This window comes from Acomys russatus, chromosome 27, assembly GCF_903995435.1.
Source record: "Acomys russatus chromosome 27, mAcoRus1.1, whole genome shotgun sequence".
NCBI classification, from domain to species: Eukaryota; Metazoa; Chordata; class Mammalia; order Rodentia; family Muridae; genus Acomys; species Acomys russatus.
The window spans coordinates 5,427,635-5,452,212 of NC_067163.1; the positions used below are offsets into that span (position 1 = coordinate 5,427,635).

General features: G+C 48.7%; 1 protein-coding gene across 1 annotated transcript in view; it reads right to left on the bottom strand.

Moving 5' to 3' along the window:
* Positions 1-24,578, bottom strand: part of Col4a1 (collagen type IV alpha 1 chain) — a 108,828-nt gene that overhangs the window by 42,101 nt on the left and 42,149 nt on the right. Inside the window, exons 2-10 of the mRNA XM_051169671.1 lie at positions 22,178-22,237; positions 2,832-2,921; positions 2,689-2,733; positions 1,802-1,846; positions 1,645-1,707; positions 1,025-1,078; positions 836-862; positions 275-358; positions 128-190 (exon numbers count right to left, since the gene is read on the bottom strand). Of these exons, the coding sequence (XP_051025628.1) occupies positions 128-190; positions 275-358; positions 836-862; positions 1,025-1,078; positions 1,645-1,707; positions 1,802-1,846; positions 2,689-2,733; positions 2,832-2,921; positions 22,178-22,237 (531 nt within the window). The remainder of the gene's footprint in view (positions 1-127; positions 191-274; positions 359-835; positions 863-1,024; positions 1,079-1,644; positions 1,708-1,801; positions 1,847-2,688; positions 2,734-2,831; positions 2,922-22,177; positions 22,238-24,578) is intronic.

Sequence of the window (24,578 nt, forward strand, 5' to 3'; positions counted from 1 at the left end):
TATTTAGTATCCTTTTCCCACAGCTCTGAGCATTGGGGGCTGGAAGTGTTGTCCACAAGAGCAGGATTATCAGTCAGCTCCTGTGTGTCCCACATCTCTTCTCCAAGTGACTGTCCTCAACACTTACCGGTGGCCCAGTAAATCCTGGAGGACCAACAGGTCCCTGGAGTCCTGGAAGTCCCGGTGAGCCCTGTGGTTGGATAATAAGAAAAAGGATCACAATACTGCGATCTAGCTGGGGAGCGGCTCTGGGTGTGCTGCAGCGATGGCTTACCGGCATCCCTGGGATGCCAGGGAATCCTCTCTCCCCCTTCAGAAGCGTTCCAGGAATGTGGCCTAGAATCTCACCGGGATCTCCCTAGAGGGTGGGAAACAGAGAGGAAGATACGAAAGTTGATTGACATATAGAGAAAACTGGAACCCACTTGAGCCTGGAGTGGGACTGGCTCTAGGCTGGGACTTAGACTTGGGGGGTTGGGGCACACAGGAAAACAGTCTAGCTTGGGTTTTGTTTGTTTGGGTTTTGTCTTGTTTTTTCTTCTTTCTTTCACTGGCCTGCAGCTCACCATGTGGACCAGGCCCGGCAGTCTATGGCAGAATCACACCCTGAATCCCTCACGTGGCTCACAGCATGCCCACAGTGGGAGATGGGCATGTGAGGCTATGAAGCCCACAGCGGAGGTGTGCATGCGAGGCTCTGAAGCCTGCGCTTCTCTGTGTGATTGATATATCCTTTCATGTAACAGAGTTTAGGACATTTCTTTTGAGTGTTTTCACTTGGTTTCCAGTAAGGAGCCCAGGGAATTGAAACAAAATGAAATTAAATTAAACATACCTTCATTCCTGGTATCCCTGGTGGTCCCTAGAAAAGAGGCTTAGCTATAAGTTTTGTTTCTCAAAAAAAAAAAAAAATATATATATATATATATATACATTTATATTTATATGCAGTAATAAGGTATAAGCACCAAAACAAATGAGAGGAACCATAAGCAAAGTCTGGTTTGAAAAATCATATACTCACGGGATTCCCGCTGAATCCAGGCAAGCCGGGAGGACCGAGAGGCCCTCTCTCTCCCTGGGAGAGATGGAAAATGTCACACACAGGTGCACACCCCAACACTTCACAATAGACATCACCGTCCCTCCCTTCAGAGAAACTGCAGTGGTGGTAGCATGCACGGTCTGTTACAAGCAAGACACTGGGCGCCACATTAAAGGGGGAGCACTACCCTCCCCAAGGAGGGACCATCACCCTCCCCATGGAAGGAGCACCACCCTTCCCATGGAGAAAGCACCACCCTTCCCAAGTAGGGAGCGCCACACTCCCCATGGAGGGAGCACTACACCTCCCCCCCATGGAGGGAGCACTACACCTCCCCAAAATTAAGAGATAAGAACACAGAACACCAGGTTTTGACTTGAATTAGGAGTTGAATCCACATAAAATCTTTAAAAGAACTTTAGGCTAAAGCATGCAAGTAAAAGGAATTTATATTTTCTGTATATTGAATATAGGAAAACTGCACTTTCCCATCAAAGAAAGAAAGCTTCAAAGTAAGGAACTCCACAGTGACTGCGCCTGGTGCTCCTGTGTGAAGCTATGAGCACATGAACAAGGGAAGTTTTTGGGTCTGAGTTTACCTTTGTACCGTTGCATCCTGGAATACCTGGGGGCCCTGGAGGACCATCTTGACCAGGAATGCCCTGCAATCAATCAAATGAAGAAGTCAGCAAAAATAGGGACTCACCAGGTGGTTGGCTAGTCTGTGAAATGGATGTGTGCACTTTGTATACATACAGGAAGTCCGGGATTCCCAGGGTAGCCAGCTGCTCCAGGGGGTCCCTGCAAAAACAGGACAAAAGCCTTTCAGCCACCTACAGGGCATCCTTACTTCCCTCTTCACATTCTCCCAGCTCAAGGAGCCAAGAACATGAGCACTGAGCAGAAAGCACTCTGGGAAGGAAGCACTGAGACCCAGCATAAGACACACACCTAAAGACCTAAAGGGTTTTGTTTTGTTTGTTTGTCAAAAGCTCACTATTTTTGCCTCTATAATTGAGGCTGTCAATACCCCAGAATAACACTGCCCTCATTAAGTCTCTTGTGGCATCTGAATTAAAAATCATGTTTCATTCACATTAAAACCATAGCCACCTATGAAGGCGTGTTTGTGGTGTAACAAACTCAAATGTATTTGTGTGGAGATGCCTTATCTTATAATTCCCAAACGTTCACGTGTGGTCAAGTGTTTCCCTCTCTGTCCCATGAGGCCACGGGAATGCCGAGGAGTGTCCACCGACACCAGTCCCACATCCCTTCTCACTACAGCACCGCAGCCGAACCCTTCAAGACACTGCCCTAAAACTTCGGTATTCAATGCGCCCCACGTAGCATCATCCTTGGGCTTTCTAGGGTTGATGATGTAGAAAAAGTAAAGAGACTGGCTCTGAAGATGCCTCTTCACATTCAATGATGGTGTTTTTTCCCCTCTAATGACTTGGGACAGATAATTAGCTAACCTCCCCTTCCAAATTTAAATGTCTACAGCCCATAGGTAAGAGGGGCAGATGGCCCATATCAGTGAGGAGGGCAGAAGGCAGGAAAATAAGAAAGGCAGGGGTGAAGGGTACACCCCACCCTGAATGCCTCAGGCCTCAGTGAGGGTTGCTAGCCCCTGCACTTACTCTTGTCCCTTTTGTGCCAGGAAGTCCAGGTTCTCCAGCATCGCCCTACAACAGAACAGAGATGTCATAAGGAGGCCTCAGGCCACTGTCACAAGACCGGACACATCTGCAGCCCGCCCATCTTGCACTGCAGCCAAGCTCACCTTTTGTCCTGGTGGTCCATGCGGCCCCTCAGGTCCTTGCATTCCAGGAAACCCAATGACACCTTGTAACCCTGGAAAGCCTCTTTCTCCCTATAGGACAACACACCAGTCAGATGAAGGGTGAGGGGAAAGTGTTAGCCTGACTGTGCCTGCAGCCTGTTGCTCTGAGAATAGCGTCTGCATCAGTGCGCAGAGTGAGGGAGACCTGCCTCTGAGTGACACAGGAGCACCAGCCAGAGGAGGTCCTAACAGAACCATAACAGAGCAGAGGGCAGTTCCGGCACCTTCTGGCTGACAGCGATCGTCTTCTGTCCTCGACATCACAAGTTGAGGTCCCAGTCTGCAGACTCATAGACTTTGTCAGCTGTCCCAGGATCTCGGGCTCACAGCCTCGGAGGAGGCTATCCTGCTGCATTGCTTAAGTCACCACTTTCAGGACATACACGGTACAACTCCTCAGCCTCCCAATCACAGGAGTCAACTTTACCAAGTAATCTCTTCTCACCTACCTATAGACCCATCATCCATCCACCCATCTGTCCACCTGTGCACCCACCCGCCCTCCACCCATCTGTCCACACCTCCCCTCACCTGTTATCTCCCCTTCCACATCCATCCACAAACACATGTACCTTCCTGTCCCCTCTCACCCACACAGCCATCTACTCATCCATCACCATTTACACATGCATCCAACATGCCACCCATCCCCCCACCCATACACTCCTCCATCCACCCACCCGCCAAGCTGTGCATCCTAGTGGCTGGTTTGCCAAAGGAAATGGACTACAGCATAAGCCTTTCTAGGTCTCAGCAGCATTGTAAGAGTGAGTGGCTGAGACTGGCTGTGTATCACCTGACACGGTGTTTCGTGTACATTCTAAGAGCTATGGGATATCTAAAGGCTGTAAAGTAAAAAGTACTTGAGTTGTTTCCCCTGCCCCCACCCCCTCGGTGGTGACTAACTCTCACCTAGTTACTGCACCTACTTGTTCCCAGCATAAACACATTTTCTCTTTACCGTAGGTAACCTAGGTGTTACAGCTGACTTCAAAGTACGGGACGCTTTGGAGCTGGCCAGCAGGATTGCTTAAGACTCGAGGCTTTTCTCTAAGTTCCATTACTGCAAAGCAAGGGAACCGACCTAGCGTGCACGACACATCATAACTGCTTACACCCTGTCCCCTCAACAGCTTTTCACACACCACGAGTTACTTGAAAGATTCCCATCATCAAAATGAGACAAGGGAGCACGCTGAAGGCCATGCTTCCCTCCAGACTGTTCAATCAGTGCTGGCAGCCGCAGGGGTCTCTCCAGTCCTCTGCGTATTTATACACACAGAAGGACGATGGCGGCCGCTGGCCTTCCTGAAAAATTTTGTTGGAGCTCAAGTCACACATCTAGAAATTGTATGCGAGTAAGCAAGAGACAAATATTTCGAACTTCAAAATGGGAGGAGACACAGCACCTCTGAGCCAGCCGCAATGGACCCTCCCAGACGGAGCCAATTTCAGGCGCACTGTGGGCCCTCAAATGAAGTAGGACATGGATGCCAGATCCCTCCCCAAAGATGCCTCGTGAGTGCTGAGGAAGAAGATCCCCGCCAAGTCTTATCCAAATGTAGAGTGAACCACATGCATTCACACATAGACATCATGACGGTGGCACTGTGCAAACTGCGGGAGATGCCGATGGCAAAAAAAAAAAAAAAAAAAAAAAAGTCAACCAAACAAACAAACAAACAAAAAACTGTGGTCACACAGGGTCACCAAACTGGTGCAGCTGGTTTTCAGATGTAGAAGAATGCTACGCAAAATAGAATATGACCAAACTGCCAACAATTGGCCCCCAAAATAATAAAAAAATTAAATTAAATTAAAATTGAATTGCATATCCTCATATAACCCAACATACGCTGGGGAGGAAGCGAGGAGGGTGCCTCAGCGGAGAACTTTCTAGTGTGTCTGTGGAGTATTTTTAGTACTTAATTGATACTGTCAGTATCTCCGGAGACCAGCAGAGATAAGACTTTTTATTTCTCATTTTAATCACGGAATGAGTGCAGCAGGGACGGGAGCCAGATGAACTGATTCCTACCAGATTTTTCCTGAGTCAGCTCAGAACCAGAATTAGAAATGAAGTCAGCCTACCCCGGGTCCCTTCCTTATCTAGGTCACTAGAGCAAGCTGGTTCCCAGTAACGAACTAAAGGAGTCCACAGCATGAGGCCAGCCAGTGAAAGGGACCCTCTTACATTCTCATTGTTGGGAAAAGTTCAAAATCCACCCCGAACTGACTGGTCACATGTCACTGGTGACCCCTCACACCCCCCAGGAACAGAAAAGAGAAATCTGAATTCCCAGACTGGCCTTCACCACATTCTTCCCCAAATGTCACTAGATGCCTTACACAACCACAGCTCCCGGGAGTTTTGTAATCAAGCAACCACGGAGGAAACGGCTCCTCCCTCCACAAGCTTCCTGCTGCACCCCCCTTTTATTTTCCTATCTTTTTCTAGTAGAAAGTGCGTTCATAATTGGATACCCAGCACCCTAAGATTACCATGAGAACAGAAGAAGCGAGGACACACACTCAGGCACCTACACAATGAGTGTGCACACTGCACTGGAATCAAACAGCTCCTTCCTGCTTCCAGCAGTTTTCCACTGGGTAGGAAGGAAGAGCGGAGAGCCAGCCAGCCAGTCACTGCAGCTGCAGTGGGCAGTATTCCAGCTATGACCACCCTTAAACTCAAGGCCAAGTGCAGAGCAGGGGTGAAGGGGTAGGGGGGGGAGTAGTTTCTCCAACATCCAGATCCCACAATGTGCTAGAGTCCATTCCAGGCACTGCTGACCACCACAGCCATAGCTTATCACCACAACGTGAGCAACACACACTGGGAACACAGCTCAGCAACAGAGCATCTGCTGAGCATGTGGATCCCTGGGTTCTGATCCCAGCAATGGAGGAAGAGATGGAGAGCGGAGAAACCAACTGTGTAAAGTATCACATACACCCCTTTGATGTGACCGTGATTTGTGACTTCATTCTCACCGGCAATTGCTCCAGTCGGAGAGAGAACATGTAGGTTTTTAGCAGCAAAACAACAGATGACTGAACAGACAGAGATGCTGGCCACCCTGGTCTGACCTGACACACACACCAAACGATCCCACTCTGTCTAATAAGTATGTGCCAACAGTATGCATCAATTTAAAAAAAGCCTCATCATCTCTAGCCCCCAAAGTCACCTTAACTATGGACTTTTAAAACTCAATCTGTACCTACATTTTTTTTTTTTTTTTTTTTTTTTAAACAAAGGCTGTATACAGCAAGGAGCATCGACATGGCTCTGTTCTCCAGTGGAACTTGGAGCTTGGAGGAGGAACAGAATGCCACTGTTTATGACGATGGAAAGGGGAAGCGTGCAGGGTCATCTTGGGGATGACAGCCACCCCAAATCAGGCTGGAAATAATGCTGGAGAAACGTAAAATGTTTGCTTACCATACCGTCTACAGCAAGCACATAGGAATCCCGCAAACTGTGGGAAGAAAGGTTCCTTTGTACTGTCTGATCATGCCCCTGCCTCTTACAATGCTGTAAGAAGAGCTTTGATTCTCTCCCCACCCCCACCCCAAGTCTTAGCCAGAAAGTCAAATAGGAAGTAACAAGAACATGTGAATCTAGCGTAGCAGGAGATGCCGAGACCCGGGCCACAGTCACTGGCCGGGAAGGCTAAAGTGGACACAGAATGCATCTAAAATAACTTGTCACCAAAAATTAAAAAATCAAAAAATCAAAAGCAATCATGACGGCCAGGGGTGGTGACTCTGTAATCCTAGCACCTGGGAAGCTGAGGCAAGAGGATTGATGCGAGTTTTAGGCTAGCCTGGGCTACATAATGAGTTTATCCTGAGTGATAAGTTAAAATTCTGTCTCTATGAGATTTATCTAAGGTTCTGGAGAGATGGTTCAGTCGTTAAGAGCACTGGCTGCTCTTACAGAGGACACAGGTTGGTTCCCAACACCGACATGGCAGCTCACAACCGCTGTAACTTGAATTTCAGGAGATTAGATGCCCTATTCTGGCCTCTGTAGGCACTGGGCACACAAATAATGCACATACACACATGCAGGTAAAACATACTTAAACATAAACTAAAACTAAATATCTTTTAAAAATATTAGCATATATAGATTAAAATTTTTATGGATAAGTGGTAGCTATTTCGGTGGCCAAGATGGAACCCCCTGTTTCAATCAAGCTTTACCTGTTGTTTTCACATTTTTAACAACAGGTTCATAGATCTTCGAAGGAACCACAATACATGCAAAAATGTTTGTTCACACCTGGAACAAAACACGGGTAGGAGGGTCTCCATGAGATTTCATAGAAAACACAGGCAATCAGATGATCAACACAGATTTAAAGAAGGTGATTTTACCCTCTACATCGTCTTTGAAGAAATTACTGAGTTAGTGTTTGGCACTAGACAGGCTTGAGAGACAAACAATAGTACAACGCACCCCACGTAATGGGGCAAGTACATGAACACACCCTACAACCTTTAGATGTTAGAAAATCCTGGGCAGAATAGAGCCCACATCCCTGGCACAGGCCCTCGAGGCCCCATTAGCGCCTGGCTGGTGTATCTGCCACCAGCTAAACAGCCACAGGAAAATCTCTGTCCTGGACACGATCCTAAGCCAGCTGCATCCTTCTGTCATCTGGCGCTCTGAGATGTCACTTTCCGAGCAAGGCTGACACTGAGAGATAAAAAGCCATGCATTCGTGCCCACAACTCCCAAAGCACAGTGGTTACTGGGAAGCGATTTGGGGTGCTGGGTTATGGTCAATGGGGGGACCACGATCAATGAGGGACCACAGTGAGCAAGGGACCATGGCACTTAGCCAAAATTCCACACGTTCAATCCCTTGAGCCAAACAGGCATCTGCAGGCGCATATCCGGAATGCTGCGACACTGCTGGGAAAGTTGTAGGCAGGCTGCAATCTGTGTCACCAGGTCATGGAAAAGCTCCTGTGACAGGGCCCCTCTGGGAGCTCCCTGCATGCCTGGTGCTTGACTCTGCATGGCTGTGGGGAGAGGGGACAGGACCCCGCACTGCTGAGACAAAAGGAAGGGCTTTTTTACTCAGGGGAGCACTTCAGTTCTGTTTCCCGCTCCGCTCTGCGAATTCCTCGGTGAGTTAAATGTAGCACAGGAAATGGTTTCACTAAACTGCAGTACACGTCACTTCTACCATTCCAAGCTCACACGTTCCAAGATGACCCTCAACGCTGCTGGAAAGTTAACCATAGGGCCCAGTGCTGTGGAGGGGTGGAGTGGAGATGTGGTAAGCACCTCTGATGGACAAACAGACACCAAAAACAAACAAACAAAAAACCCTGCAGAAATGTTCTAGTATATAAAAATGCAATTTTCCTCATCATCCTTTGAGGAAAAATAACAGATACTTTCTGAGGAACTATACTCACTCCACACGAGAATCTCCAAGGGCAGAAAATACCCTCTTGTCACAGACCATCAGAACTTTCCCATGGAGGCATCCAACCGCCAAGCGACCATGTGACTTCACTAACGGGGTGGGGTGGCGGGGAACAGCAGCAGATGGAGTGCTGGCAAGTCACTGGCAGGAAGTGAAACGGATTCCCAAGTCCTCCACGAAGCAGACATCTCACAGCGGTTGGAGGACAGCTCTCTAGAGTACCTTTCACGTGTTCCTAGCTCCTCCCTGAACCATGACAGTCCCCGTGTGAGGAAAGTAGACCTATGTGGACTTCTGTGTTTGTGCTCACCAGGTGCTGTGTGCTCTTTCCCACCTGTCCAACCTTCAGCCAAATCTCACTTCCCACCCGTTAGCCAAAGCCCATAAAAACCAGAGGAGGCCATACACCTGTGAAGTGTCTCTTTGGTCGGCCTTCGGATCTGTGCTACACATGCACTGTAAGACCCCATTTGCCGTGGCTTTCAGTAGACGCCAGAGGCCTTTCACCTCATCCCCTCTAGGCCCTCTGACCCAGGTGACTACCTGCAGGAAAGTGCCATCCACCCCTTGGACGCCCAGGGGGATCCCAGGCAGCTATCCCCTCCCAGAGAAGAACTCTAGACACAGGAGACTTCCCAGAAACCTTGGTCTCTTGTGGGCGTCTGGTCCTCTGTGGCGCTCAGCCTGGCCACCAGAGGGAGTGCTGGGTCTACACATTTTCCGGAGACGCTCCAGCCTGTTAATACAGCAGGAGTGTGATGGGTGTGATGGCATGACCAGAAATTGCTGTACTCAGAAAGCAGAGGCAAGAGGGTGAGGAGCCCAAGGTCAGCCTGGGTTACATGGGACGCTATCTCACCTCTGCACCAGTGTGTATGTGTGTGTGTGTGTGTGTGTGTGTGTGTGTGTGTGTGTGTGTGTGTGTGTGTACATATATATATTATTTTAAAGCAGAAAAGCAACACCTACAGGTACTGAATGGCAGATTGGGAACCTCCTAGCCACAGCCATGGATGACTGTGTACACTGGACTTAGCAGTAAGTCAGGGATGAATCAGGCCATTGGCGCCAATGGAGGTTGGGGAAGAGGGTTTATCTGAAATGCGCAGAACCAAATACACCATCCCAAAATAAGCAGCAGTTGCACTCCTGTCCTGACCTGTAGAAGCCATCCAAAGCACACAGCTCCGTGGTGGGTCTTTCAGTGGGCAGGGAATAGCATCAAGTGCTAAAACAAGTTTACCCCACACAGGAGATCACTCTGGGGATGCCAGACAACACAGCAAGGAGGCGCCCTCAGTGTAGACAAGTAAAGTGATGCTGCTGCAAGGACCTGGCCCACCACAGTTTGGGCACCCAGGTAAATGTCCCCTTAACCCTCAGACCAGGGGCACCTCAATACCCCATCTCTGCCACTTGATCCGCTGGTGTCTTTTGTTACTAGTCCCACCAGGAGGAGCTTTCCTTTAATGGAGGCTGTCCTTGGAGGACAAGGTAGACTTTAGAGGAATGCAGGACTTACTCCTGATGAGGGTAACATGAGATGGCAGTTCTCCCCCGAGAACTGCCCAGAATATCTGTGATGTCACATTCTGCTGGCAATATGGCTGCCTCTTTTGTCCCAAGTTCCATGGAAAATGACCACAGTTCTGTGCTCTGGCTTAATGGGGAGTTTGGGAAGGCCTGAGAGTTCAAGAACATTGATAATGGGTAACAAGACTTCACAGGGGTTGGCTCCTTTCTGAGTTCAGACAAGAAACAAGAAAATAAACCTTTTGTCCATAAAGATAAGTTGGTGTATTGTCCTCACTATCTCTGAACCAACAGTCTAAAGAGATCTGAGTTACCAGGAAGTTGGAAAAATACCCTCTGTTCCCAAGTGGTCCTTGGAGGATGAAGATGTTGTTAACTTGAGAGTGTACGTGGGTGTGACAGGGTCTTAAAACAAAACCAGGACATGTAAATGTCAGGAAATGCCACAGTCTGGCCATGGACTTTTTTTTCTTCTTTTTTGTCTATGGTGAAAAAAAAAAAAAAAATGAGCAATGTAAACAAAATACTCTGACAAGCCAGACTTGATCTACACATCCTGCAACTCCAGCCTTCAGAATGGGGAAGGAGGATCCGGAGTTCAAGAACACAGGAAACGTGGTCTGAAAAAGAAAATGATGAGGGAAGAGGGGAGGCGGGAGGAGACCCTGACAGTACTGTAACTAATGATACAAAAGCATTAAGACAGTCTTTGGACTTAAACATGAGGGAATTTGCCAGATACCCTCAAAAGTAAATTAGGACATAAAATGTTTACTAGAAAAACAAGAAAATAAATAAGGTGAAGGATGCAGGCTAAGAGCCTAGCTTTCCACCCTTGACTGAAAAAGAGAGGCATCCGTGCGCCAGTGAACAGGGAAGTCTTACTTTATTTCCCTTCATTTCTTGCTCTGATGGGGAATGAACTTCAGCCAAGAACCAGGAGATTCTGGTCTTGGATCCAACACCAGCCACTTGGACTCTCCCAAAATTGGTTTTCCCATGGGTAAACAAGCAGCAGTATTCCAAGGATCAAATATTCAATTACTTCCTGTTTGCAAGGCCACCGCGCACCAGCGCATCCTCTAATGAGGTCCCAGGATTCATGCTGCAGCCCACATAGGGCATACTTGGTGCCCATCCTCAAGGTCCCTTCATCACTAAGTTTTGGGCAATTATCAGCACTGGACCCGTTTCCCCCTGGGATCCAGAGCAGTTTCAAATTCTACTAACTGCACCTTGACTCTAAACCATAAAGGGCTTCTCCGAGGGAGTGAACATGAGAGCGGTCGGTTCTCCGTTAAATCACAGTGGCCTTGGCTGAGCTTAGGAAGCCACAGAGCCCAACCTCATGAACCTAGGAAGCCGCCATCAAATGGGCCCGGGACAGCACATAAAGGGGTTTAAGTCTGTTTTCACTAAACATCACAGCTCCTGCAAAACACAACCACCCAAACAAAGAAACCAAGCATGAAGATACACTTCTGTACCGTTTTGCTTGGGGTCAAAAACCTCTTGATCTAACTGTCAGTGTAGAAGGAAGGCGACACACTGACGCAGACCACCTCAGTGAGGAGGAACCTCAACGTTTGAAAGTGTTTTCCCTCAGGTGGCCATCTCAGCGCATCCCAAATTGACATACGGGTTTTTAGAAGCCAGAGTGAGGCGTGCTGGAAGTCAGGCTGTGGTCCAATTGCTTAAATAGTAATAATAATAATAAGTTACATTTAAACTCTCTGTGCCACTTTTATTAGGCCTGTTTTAGAGAGGTTTGTAAAGTCATACTAAATTTATAGTATCATTTCCTGCTTTTATGTCCTTAATTACTTAATACTGATAGATTAAATGTTAAGTTCTTTGGCTAAGAACCAAGATGTGAAAATGAATTTCATTATAGTTTGCTAATTATTAGGCAGTAACTTTCCCATAAAGTAGATTATAGATGGTACAGTATAAAAACACAGTGTTCGCCCCCGCCACGTAATTTGCTATTTTAACAATAACAACAAAAAAAGTTTAGATAGAGGGCAGATGACCAAGTGCCAGCTATGTTAGAGAGACACAGAGGGAGGGACGGGAACTGGCACAGACAACTGAGGGAGGGAGGGCTTGCCAGCACAGCACCTCACTCCAAGGGTCTGAGGTCTGAAAGAATTGATGCAGCTGAGGAGACTCCTCAGCCAAATGACGCCCCCCACTTGCCTCCCAGGCATACAGTTGATCACTCTGTGGAAACTCTGAACTCACAAGTGGGATTCCAAACCAGCAAAGGCCTGTCCATCCTCCACAGAGCCCATAGAGACCCCACAGCAACAGCTGGGTATGGAGAAATAGCGAGCTCGCCCACCCTGCCCTTGAACGACTACTTTATAAATTATTAAGTGCCTTACTGTAATAACTTCAGGAGTTACACGCTGGACAGAGGACAAAGTGTCCCGTGCATGTGCACAGCTGTCACTGCACTAACAAATGCCCTCAGACAGCCCCCCGTAACCTACACTGGGTGCGAGTGTTGCTCGAAGCAACACAGGATATGCATCCCAAGATCTGAGCTATATGCTGTCTAGAAGTGCAGAGCCTGTCTTGGTGTCCACACTGGCTATCCAGCTATCTCTCTAGCTCTCGCTCTCTATATTGCCCCCCCCCCCATCCTTTCTCCATCTGGGACATGGAGAGGAATGCACCCTCGAGAATGTATGTGCACAGTCCCAGTTGGGATAAACAAATGAAAGATCCATATTGTGCTGAGAACTTGCACCCATCGATCGGTTCACGGGTGCCACGGAAAGGGAAGGGGCTTGGCCCACCCCCACGCTCATGAGCTAGAGCCTGCCCCCTTCTCTTCAGTTCCAGGTCTTTATCTAAGAGTGAAATCGAAGAAACATCTGACAGACGGCTTCTAGATGAGGGATGACAATTGGAGAAGACGTTGGAGGAAGTCAGGCTAGATTTAAATAGTTCCTTTGAATCTTAGCAGACATTTCCCATGTCTAGAGGGAGGAAAAAAACTTGGGGGGTAAAACATGGAGGCCTAAGTAGGTCAGGAAATAGAAAGCAGGACAGCGCTCCCATACGGAGTCTCTCACATTTTACTTCAGAGCTTGCAAGAGAAACGAGCGATGAAGGCACACTGCGCAATACTGCTGAATCACGGGGCCCCTTCCCCAGAACACATCACTGGGAAAGCATTCGAGGAAATGTCTACTTATATAGTCACCAGCATGGCTGGCCTCAGTCAGCTTCAAACCAGCGCAGGGTCCTGCAAGTCACTACATTCCAGTTCTCGCTGATAAGACACTAGACAGTCTTCTGTGATGGCGCTGGGAGGCGCCAAGTCAGACAGGCGCAATCCTGTGCGCTCTCTCCTGTGAGAGTCACCAGGCAGGAATGCATTAAACGGGAAGGTCCACACAAACAGCTGCAAGGCTGCGTAAGCAGCTGCCTGCATGGACCACCTTAGGGCCCAGGTGCAGTGATGAAAGACACGTCCTCCTCCTCAGGTAGACCTCCTCGCGTTGGAGTGCAGGACCCAGGTGTTGCATCCTAGTCGCCAGGTGGTGATATGAAGAAGGGGGGATGACTTTGGAAAGGAATGAGGTCAAGAGGGAATCCACACATGCAGAACCTAGGGAGCCCAGGGCCTCCCCCACCCTGAAGACACAACGGAACACCTGTCTGTGAGGAAGCAGGCCATCATCAGACAAGGAGTCCCTTTCCTCAGACTTCTGGCCTCTAGAACTGTTCTAGAACTGTCACCGAGTCTGGACTGTTGTGTTACAACAGCATGCTGAATAGACTAAGACAAAGAAATTCTGATACTGCGTAAGACGTCAGGGTTCCCAACTGATCCCCCTTTTCTGATATGCACATCCCAGAACTGATTTACAGCTCTGAGGTTCCCCATCCAGTTGGTGTCCACCCCCAAGTAGGCCACCCCCATTCTTCTGCCCTCACCCACAGGCCAAGAGCAAAGAAGGAATCCTGGAAAGCTGGGAAGTAGACCAGGTGAACCTGTGCTGTGAGCAGAGAATACTGGGAAAGGAACATGAGAGAATTTTATAAAGAAAGGTAAAGAGCCGGTCTGGGGCCCAGGAAACAAGCCTATAAAACTCCCCTCAGATCAACATCATCATGGGCCTAAGCTGATATCTCCAGAGCCCCAAACTGCATTGCTCCTTAATAGAGACAAGCAATTGAAACCCACTGGGCGTGGGGGCGGGGGGCGCGGGAGAGGGGACACATCACTTTAACTTCAGTCAGAGGCTAGAATGTTGTGCTCAGCTCAGCTGGAAGTCCCCTCAACTGTTTATCGCTTCCATCATGGCAGGCAAGATGCTCCGTTAACTGCCCCTCAATGTCTCTGGAAGAGGCAAGTGACACCAATCTAAGGCAGGACGGTGGGGCCAGGAGGAGAGCGCCTGCAGAATTATGCCGTGGGGACACAGCCTGCGCCAATCTGTTCCCAGCACTGTGTGTGGTCTAGGAACGAACAATGTGGACCTCTCTACCAAGGACCTCTGAGCAAGACACCAAACCCCTGGGGCTCCAAGCCCTTATCAGTAGGAGACAGAGCAAAGAACACCACCCGAATCACCCGCCTGGTGAGTCAGGGTTATTGCTTATAAGCTTCCTCAAGCCAGCAGGAATGGTTCTGGAGAAAATATCCAGACATCCTGAATTAGAAGTCTAGGGATCTTCAAGGCCTTCTAAGAACGAACGTCTGATTAAATCACAGTGCCACAGCATGACGGAAGGAGATACTCGTGCTCTCAAAGAAAACATTTTCCATAATGAAAATGTGCCCTTCTACAGTGAGGGTAAGCGCAGTGTGCCGTGGGGAAGTACAGGCAGAGGCCTACTCATGTACACACTGAGCACGCTGCTGTGTGTTAGAGGTGTTAGGGCATAGCTTGGTGGCTTCCAAACTCCCATCCTATCCGTTTTGCATGAGGTGCTCGCTCTGCCCTGTTGCTGCTGCTCTCCTCAGGTGGCCGGTCTGCAGCATCTCTGTACCTTTGCCACATTGTTGCTCCTTCCACAATGGCTACGTGGTAAGGGTTGCCTGCCTGAGTAAGCCTCCCCCTGCCTTGGGAAGCACAGAGAGCCCACAGAGGGGAGAGGGAGAGAGGGCTGGGAAACCTTCTGGCTCAGGGGGTTTCCTGTGGCTGTGTGATTCCTTCGTCAGTCTTCCAGTGGGAGGCATTTCCAAACCAGTCCTGGAGGCAGGTGATCCTAGAATTCACGTCACCTCGAGAGCCATAAACCTCTCACCCAGAGCCGCCAGCTTCAGCGGGACATTGGACAAGACTGTGATCCCAGGACATACGTGAGAAAGCATCCTTCAGATATTGTAGTGGATGAGTGAGTCTACAAAGCAGGCCTATAGCAGGGGACTAGGCCGACTGCAGGCTCGAAGCTTCAAGGAGGGACTGGCTTCCTTGCGGTGCTTTAGACGTCGGCACCAGAAGGCCGCCACCACCTTCTCTCACCAGAGCCTCAAGGGAAGAAATGGAACCGACTGGATGTGAGGCCAAAGAAAGACTATGCCAGTGGTTCTCAACCTGGGGGTCTCGAGCCCTTTGGATGTTAAGTGACTCTTTCCCGGGGGCCAAATATCAGATGTTTACATTGTGACTCATAACAGCATAATTACATCTATGAAATAGCAACAAAATAACTGTTTAGGAAGGCTGAGAGCCACTGCATATCACCATTATAAAGTTGTATAACCAGACAGGAGGTGTGCTAGCCTTTACGCGGCCATAGAATTGAGGCGCACCTCTGACGTCATAATGGGTTTGCCAACGGTAAACACACACCAAGAGGGACCACTTCCCCAAAGTCCTCTGGAATGCTTGTTATTTCTGACTAGTGCTCCCTTTGGTTAATTGCCCACCATGCTGACCCGGGGCTCTGGCAATGTCATCCTGAGGGTGGCCCTCCCAACACTCACTCTCCATCTTCATCACTAGCCTGGCTGCTGCCTGGAACTATATGTGTGTACTCCTGACAGCAACCAAGAGGCAACAGGGAAATCCAATGGCACAGTTTGCACACGCCGGGGCCCATGCTAAGCCTTTGCTCTCTAGTTAAAACATAGCAGCCTCATTTTGTCCCTTTTCAAAAGCTCTCGTCCTGCCAGCCAATGCTGTGTTGGGTTCACCGACACAGAAAGAAAAGGACTTCCAACGCCTGCCTCACCGATGCAGTGCAGCCTTGTGGGAAACGCCAGGCTGGTGAAGCCACAGGATGCAAGGCTACTGTGGGTTGGCTGAATTCCACGGCCGACCTTCCAGGAAAACCCACTTCCAATGGAGGCTGAACATTGCAGACCGAGGGCTATACATCACATTCAGAGTCATGGAGTTCTTAGCCAGCTCTGCGAGCCAAGCCCTGGACCTAATTTCAAGGCACTAAATTCCCTACTGCTGTTTCTGAACATGGGAAACCAACCCGACTCTCGGCTCCAAGCTGTGCTGGACGAGGTGCGTTCCAAACAGCTGCAAGCGCGGAGCTACGAAGAGTTACTCTGGAGTCTAGCAGCCTCGGAAGCACACAGCCAAGGGGCACGTGGAGCTAATGTTGAGATCTGGGCAGATGGACCTGAACGGTGGCAAAGGCAGCTCCAGGTCGGGTACTGATCCACCAGAGAGACATAACAGGACAGAGTGTGCAGACTGAGGCACGCCCATGTGGGCAAAGATTCCTTTTAGTGGCTTCCCTGTGGCAATTTTTATAAAAATCCTTTTAAAATTCCATTCCCCCCCCCCCCCGCCCCAAAAAAAAAAAAAAAAAAAAGACAAAAGTAGGTGGCTGTGAGAATCCACGCTGATTCTCACGATCGGGGAGCCAGCGGATGATTCATGCACAGTGTGAGGAAATAGGAAATCTGGAAAAAATCTTGGCATGACAAGACACCAGACACAGATGGAAAAGGACGAGTGTACACTGGCCCATATCACCCACCAAACGGGAAGAAAACATCCTCAGAGCCTGCAGACAAACAAGCATGGCCTGGAGTTCTGGAGCCAGACACGATGGAGCCCGGGAGCTCTGCATTCTCAGAAATGCAGTAATACTTCACACAGAGCACCCCACAATGATACCTGCTAAGGCAAGAGAGGAAGGGAAAGTTGGGATACCCATCGTCTACAGGAATTGGCTTCTCCTGGAAGTCACAGGATAATAATGATTTTGGAAATGGGTGCTTAAATCACATGTGAGCTAGAAGTGGGTGTTTGATGCTTTCAGCAAGGCCTCCCAAGCACACCCAGCTCACACCTCCTCCAGCAAAGACTACAAAGCCCACCACAGCTCTGCTGTGATTGACAGGCAGCCTGGTATCTCTTGGTCTGAGTCCTGGGAGCCTCCGGCTGGTCACCTGGTCTCAACCTCTGTCCAAATGGAGGAGTTCAGCTCTGAACCCTTCATGACTAGAGCCAGCATGGATGGTCCTCAGGGTTATGGCGCCTCTAAAACCCCTGGTGCTGCTGCCATGTCAGATGTGTGGCACCCCACCCTGGAGTGCTTAGTTTCCTAACCAGAATTCTGGGTTTCACACCAGCTTTGGGTACATGCTGGCCTGAGTGACTTGATGAGCGCCATGCCTTGCGAGGAGGAGGAGCCCAGACCAGAGTCAAGGCCAGCAAGGAGAAGCACCTGTGGACGGGTAGGAGCGCTGAGCCACCTGCAGCAGAAATGTGTGCTTTACTCCTGTTCCCCAAACTCTGTCCTCAGAATCTTCCCAAACCAAAGGATACATGCAACATCCTGACGGCAGACTGAGGACCACACTTAGGGAAACTGTACAGAATGCCATTGCCTTCCCAGATTTCTCAGACTCCTGACAAACAGAGAACGTCCCACCAGGCTCAAAAATGCTAGAGATGACTTGAGAGGCACTCGGGGCACTAACTAGTGTTTTTCCTACTAAGAAAGTCTTTTGATATTTTACAGTGAGCAGTAGCATCTCTTTTCTACAGCTTGATTATATGTATTTCATACATTGAATATAAAAAGGGACTTTTTTTTTTATGTGCATTACTGGTTTTGCCTTCATGAGGGTGCCAGATCCCCTAGACCTGGAGTTACAGACAGCTGCGAGCTGTCATGTGGGTGCTGGGAATTGAACCCGGGTCCCCTGGAAGAGAAACCAGTGCTCTCAACCACAACCACTGAGCCATCTCTCCAGCCCTCAATGGATTTTCTTTTTAAACACACTAGCTTCTACTACTCAAAACTCGATAAAGTATCTTCTCGAGGAAGTATTTAATAAATTTACTTATTCTCATGAATAGCCTGTTGTTTATTCAAATCAGTTAACTGCCTCAAAGCTTCAAAGAGTCTCCACAGGAGTACTGTTGGCTACAGAAAAGAATATATTTCCTGGGACGAAGGAGGCTACCTCTTGGCATTTAAGACAATATACCTGGTGTAGCTTATTTTATGGGAAATAAATTTATATATAATATTCTACTACACATAAAAAGATAATCTTGTCCTCTATCATCCTTAAGGGTCTCTATTTATTCAATTATACAAAGACACAGAGAAATAATGTTTTTAAAAAAGACACAAGGAATAAAAAGAAATCCACTAACTCATACACAAAGCAGAATGTATAAGAACATTGTGCTAGTACATTTGTATTTCACAATAAAATCACGACCAAAGTGTTTCCTATATTAAAAAAAAATCCACAAAATGAATGCATTTGTAAATGGAAGATTACTGAACTCTCCAAAAATATCAATAAAGCACAATTTTTGCCTTGGGAGAGAGTGTCACCTCATACCTAGTGATGACTAAGAAAGCAGGCTGAGTTAGTGATGCACTGAGGGTAAAATCCTGTATCTGGTAAGTGATGCTATGGCCTAAGGCTTTTTTAGTGATCATCCACAACATAGCCCAAAAATGACTAGAATGCAAGCCAGGACACTCTCGGAATTAGAGAATTTCCGGCTCTGAGACAGGAGGCATGGCAGCCTCTGGCCCTGCAGGGATGAGAAACAGGCAGTGTAAAACAGCACTTGGGTTTGAAAGGCTGGAAAATTCCACATCTCCTCCTAGAATCTGCTGGTTAGAACGAGCACCCCTCGTGGCATCCAACGCCTATGTACCCCTATGCTCTGAGCAGCCAGAAAAGGCACAGCCAAACACAAGCCCACCAGCCACACCCCCAAAGACAGACAGGCAAGCCCACCCGAGCTCTGAGGAGCTGCAGAGGGTATAGGGGCAGCACGTCTTCCACATGGGGCCTTAGGCTTGGGTCTTGACTGCAGTTTAGATAAGGCCACATTTGCTGGCAGGAGAAGCCAGTGGCACACCCAGTAAGCCATGAGGGGGATCACTCTGAGTTTCCTTCGAGGTCACCTGTGTGCCAGTATTTTCTACAGGACTTCTTGCTGAGAAGGGGGTGCAGCTCTCGGTGCGCCCTACACTGATTCCCTTGATGTACGGGACAAACTTTTCCTCAGATCAACTGGATGCTATTATTACCCTGGGCAGGATCCCCACAACCTACTTCTCAGGGTTGGGGTGGGGCTGGGGGAGGGGGAGAACTGGCACACAAGGCCCACCTGTCCAGCTGCCTGTCACAACATGATTCTCTGTAGTCTTTTTGTCTAACAAGCTGACAGAGCCACTGACCCTGACCCTCTGAAAACAGGGCCTAGAAGGGCTGCCCACAAGCCTAAGGGGACAGGCTGAGTTCTCAGGGACCTTCCAGGCACTGTTCCCACCACTATCAGTTTAGAGGGCAGCATGGATCTAGCAGATGCTCAACTCTGGACTTATCTTCTTCACTTAACATTATGAATGAAACCAACCCCTACCAGCTGGCTCCTCCTACCAGCTGGCTCCTCCTATCAGCTGGCCTCTCCTAGCAGCTGTTAACAGTGGGCTAATCCAGTAGCTCTCCATCCTCTACCCCAAAACATACTTAGCTATGTTGGGACATGTCTGTGCATCACAATCGAGCAGTGTGCTTCCTAAACTGAGCATGCAGAGACCAGGGAGGCTGCGAGATATTCCTCGATGCACACAAACCTCCACCCCAAAACAAACAAATAGACAAAACCATCACAATCTGAGCCAGCTGTTTTCTTCCAATGTAAGGTAGGTGTCATGGTGACATGTAAAAGAGTGCGCACCGCCACGTGTGAGCTGGCACAGACATGGAAAACCCAGCTCCCTCCTTTTCCTGTCCACTCTGTCACGCCTAAGCCTAGCTATAGCATCTGTGAACAAAAGCTGTTGTATGTGTGACGACATCTGTTAAGTCAAACAGGGGCCCCTGGGTAATTGTGTTAAACTTCTATGGGGGCTCAGCAGCTGGTCAAGCCACAAGCCAGTTGCCTACACGGTATGGGGAAAGCTCTCCGGAGCATGTTTGTCTCTCACACGACACCGAATGCTTCCCAGATCTGCAAGCTAGAACCAGAAGGCTGGCCTCCCCACTGGCCCTATCTCCAAGCCTTTCAGACATGCGCATGCGTGTTAGACAGAGAGGCAGCAGCGTGAGGGAGCGTTCTGCGGGATGACACTATCTCTGCGGTACAGACCAAGCGTGTGGAGGGGTCATGAATCACAGGCGGTGTGATGAGTAGTGACAGGGTAATGCGCTTCCTCCCACATCTTTGGCAAGGGTCTGGGTAACCGCTGGGTTAAAGCATACTGAGAGAATCAAGCCACACGGCTTGATTAGGACCCTCTGTGCATCCAGGACTGCAGGAAGACCCCCTGTGTGAGTCACTGAGGCAGAAACCACCAAGCTTTTGTTTGTTTGGTTGGTTGGTTTGGTTTGGTTTTTGGTTTTTTGAGACAAGGTTTCTCTGTGTAGCCTTGGCTGTCCTGGACTCACTTTGTAGGCCAGGCTGGCCTCGAACTCACAAACATCCGCCTGCCCCTGCCTCCTAAGAGCTGGGGCTAAAGGTGTATGCCACCACACCTGGCAACACCTGGCAAGCCCTATTCCAGCAATGCACACTCATGGTCATGCCAGAAGAAGATGCAGAGGCCAGGCTGCCTTTACCACCTACCCCCCCCCCCCCCAGGGGCTAGTACAGGGAATCCTTTTCAAATAAAACCACCCAGGTCTTAATCAGGCCTGCAAGCCCCACCGCACAGCCACCCCGGAGGACACAAATCCATTGCATGCGAGGCCAAATGAGTGACCTAATTTGAGTATAGAGGGGTCTTCAAGGCAGCAGGGGTGGCGGGGAGAGGCTAGATAAACAATTCCGACTGACTGAAAAGTCAGTGAGAGCCAAATGCCATGTTGTCTGGCTCTGTGCTGTTGGTTTGGTGACCGCCTTCCGATCTACCTGCAATGCCTCAAGAACAGAAGACAAAGTCTACCAAAGAGCCTGGCGCAGCACGAAGCCGTGTGGCAATCGTTTCCACAGGGGAAATTGCGCGGGAACACCATCCAGTGTTCCTCAGGGACTTGGGAACGCACGTCTCAGAAACTGACCACAAACTTTCTCTGGCTTTGGCATTCTTTCCCACTTAGGTGGCTGTTACTCTTATCTGTGATGTGTGTGGCGGTGAGAAATGGTGAGAAAACCATTTTAGAATATCAGTGGCGGGTGGGAGGTGGGGGAACAGGGGGGCAGGGGTGGGGGGGGATCCTTGGGAACTGAAAACATTTGTGTGTCATTTAGGACTCATGACTTCCATAGTGTGGTCTGAGGGACGATGCGAAAGGAATCTTTGGGGTAAATGTAATCAAGCTACACTAAACACATATATGAAAGTGCCAAATAACAAATAAATACAAATATATTTTAAAACTAAAAGGAGAGTTGCCCTACAAAAATAAAGAGAAAAAAAATTTTTCCTACATCTGTGATTCTTAAACAGAAGGGGTAGAGAGCTTGTTCAGATAACTGGCATCTTACATCTGAGAAACAACAAAAACTCCTCATTTTTATAAATGAATCTAGCCAAGTGTGTAAAAGATGAAAACTTGTTTCGAAAATATTAATTTGAACAGAAAGCCTTCAAAGCATATAGGAACTTTTTTTCCCCCAAAAAATAAGCTGAATTTAGTCCTTATCCATCAATTCCAAAAAGCACCATTGAGTCAAAACACTGTGCCTGTAGGCCTGCTCTTCTGCCGTCAGCACGCTCAGCCTCTGGTTATGACGGCCCCTGGAGCATGCCTGTCACAGTGAGAATGTTGCTCAGAACCCTGTTACCACTCTGCTTCCCTTGCTGCTCTGGGGAGATTGTTAAAGCAGGAAGGTTAGGCTCATCCGGGAGAAGGAGCGGCATTCAGAAAGGATCATGAGTGTGTCCACTCACCTTTTGTCCCTTCACGCCATGACAGTCACATTTTCCACAGCCAGAGCCACCACAATCACCCTGAAAGAAAGAAAGAAAGAAAGAAAGAAAGAACGTTTAAACAGGAGATCACTTTCAAGGTATGGTCAAGATTTGCACTGAGAACCAGAGTGATGGCTCAGTGGATAAAAGCACTCGCCACCAAGCCCGACTGGCTGCTGGCATCCAACTCCCGGAACCCACATGGTGAAAAATGAAAGCACACTGTGGCAAGCTGTCTTCTGAATGCCACGTGTGCTGTGGCACATGTACACACCTTCACCCATAATAAACAAATAAATAAATGTGATTTTTTAAAAACAGGTTTGAATTATGAGATCAGCATCCTACAACACCCAGTTATGAAGTACGTCCCACTCGTCACCTCTCGCAAGATCCAGCAGTACCAGAACCTGAACGCAGCTAGTAATGAGTCACACACCTCATGGAGAAAGCCTTGGGTTCTACGGGTCACAGCCCGGGACACAGAGACACAGGTCACAAGACTGGCTGCTGTCTTTTGTCTACTGAAATCGGTCTCACCTGGGGCTTATGTGAACAGAGTTGTGAGGCAAAGAAAATGGCCTGGCTCTGACTTAAGAGGCTCACACCTAACACCATGAAAGAGCAAGGGTTCCCTAAGGTGGCCTCTGCTTTTCCCTCGTGTTTCCAGGGACTCAGAGCTACACAAGAGACTAGAGAAAGAACAAGTGGCAGGGCTGTCTTTTGGGCCTGAGTGTTTAAACTCAATGAAAGCTTGGACAGTCATTTAAAAAACACTCCATTACAAAACGTGTTTGCTGTTGCCTGCTAACATACATCAGCAAGAGGCGGAGAGGAACCTGTCCAAGTGCCCAGTGAGACCCCAGCTACTATCATATCTTTAAAAAAAAAAAAAAAACATCCCAAAGTACGGACAGAAGCTGGGGAGGTTTAACATAACATTCTGAGACAAGACTGAAATCAGAAGCCAACTCAGCTTCCAGGACATAAAGTGGCCAAGGGGGGAAAAAAAAACCACATGCACACACACACAGAGAGAATGGAGCCTACATACAATTCATGAAGCCCTTGGCCAAACCCAAGTTTTAAACCCTTATAGACAGCAATATGGTGTTTAAAAGGGCGGGAGGATACAGAGTGAGCCATTTAGCAGACTTTATTAGATGTGCTGTGTCTGCATGGAAATAAAATTTAGACCCATATTCTGCTTCAGGTGGTAACAGTTCCTTCAGAATAAAAGTATGCTATTAATAGCCCCTGGCTCATGAGAAGCCTATGTTTTTAACAGCATCCTTGAGGCTGCATCACCATGGAGATCCTCTGCCCAAAACAAGCACATCTGGAGACACTTATTTCATGAGCTGAAGCTGAGCAAGACGGTGGGCGAGCTGGTCTTCATTTTCTAGTTTGTAGATGGGGACACTTGACAGCTCTCCAAGCAAAGCCCAGCGGCCAGATCTGCTCTCCTCTCTGACTCACATCCCAGCCATTTCAGCCTGTTCTCTTACAGTCCTCCTGACATTTCAAACGCTCCCTGTGCTCCTCCTCCGGCTCCAAATGTGAGTTTCAGCCATCATCAGGGCCGGAGTCTTTAGCCGGGCTGAAGGTGGACCATGCAGAACACACAGAGAAAAACACCAAAGGCCTCAGCCAACTTAAGTGTCTTACCTCTGACCACCTGGGTCCCATGAAACTCTGAGCCTTTAGCCACACCCTGAGCTTAGTGTGGAGCTGTCTCAAGACAGCTTTTTAACCAAAAACTACCTGGCTAGGAAGCCCACTAAGAAAGAGTGTTACTAATTAATTAGCCAGTGGCGTGCCACCCGCTGCTGAGTCTGTCTCAGCTTCCACGTCACTGACACCACCACACCATCAACTCTAAGTCCCCCAAGGGTGGCCGGCCTGCTCCCTCATTGGCACCTGCCACTTCGCACACCTTCTGCTTTGAAGCAAGGGCGTTTCACCCTACTTGTTCAGTCCTGCTGAGTCTAGCCCTTTGCTCACTGATTTCACCCAGAGAAACTAACCAGGCAATCGAGGCCATGACCTGATCTGCAGGGGCTACATGAGAAATGGCTCCCACTCACCCACATTTTGCAGAGACTCCACAAAAGCCTGAGGCAAACAGATTTCCTATGTGAAAGCCAGTGGTGGTTCCTTTGAGATGTCACATTTCAAGAGAAGCTAAAGTCAGCTCTGTGGTGAGGCTGGGATTTTTCTGTCTGAAATGCCATTGCCATCTGGGACACTCAGCTCCATTCGTTCTGAAGGAGGTCTTTGGGTCTATTTCCTAGAATTGTCCCTATGTACATCAGTGGATTCCATAAGCACAGGGGACACCCCAACCTCCAAACCTGGGCAGAGACAGTAAAGCCAAGGC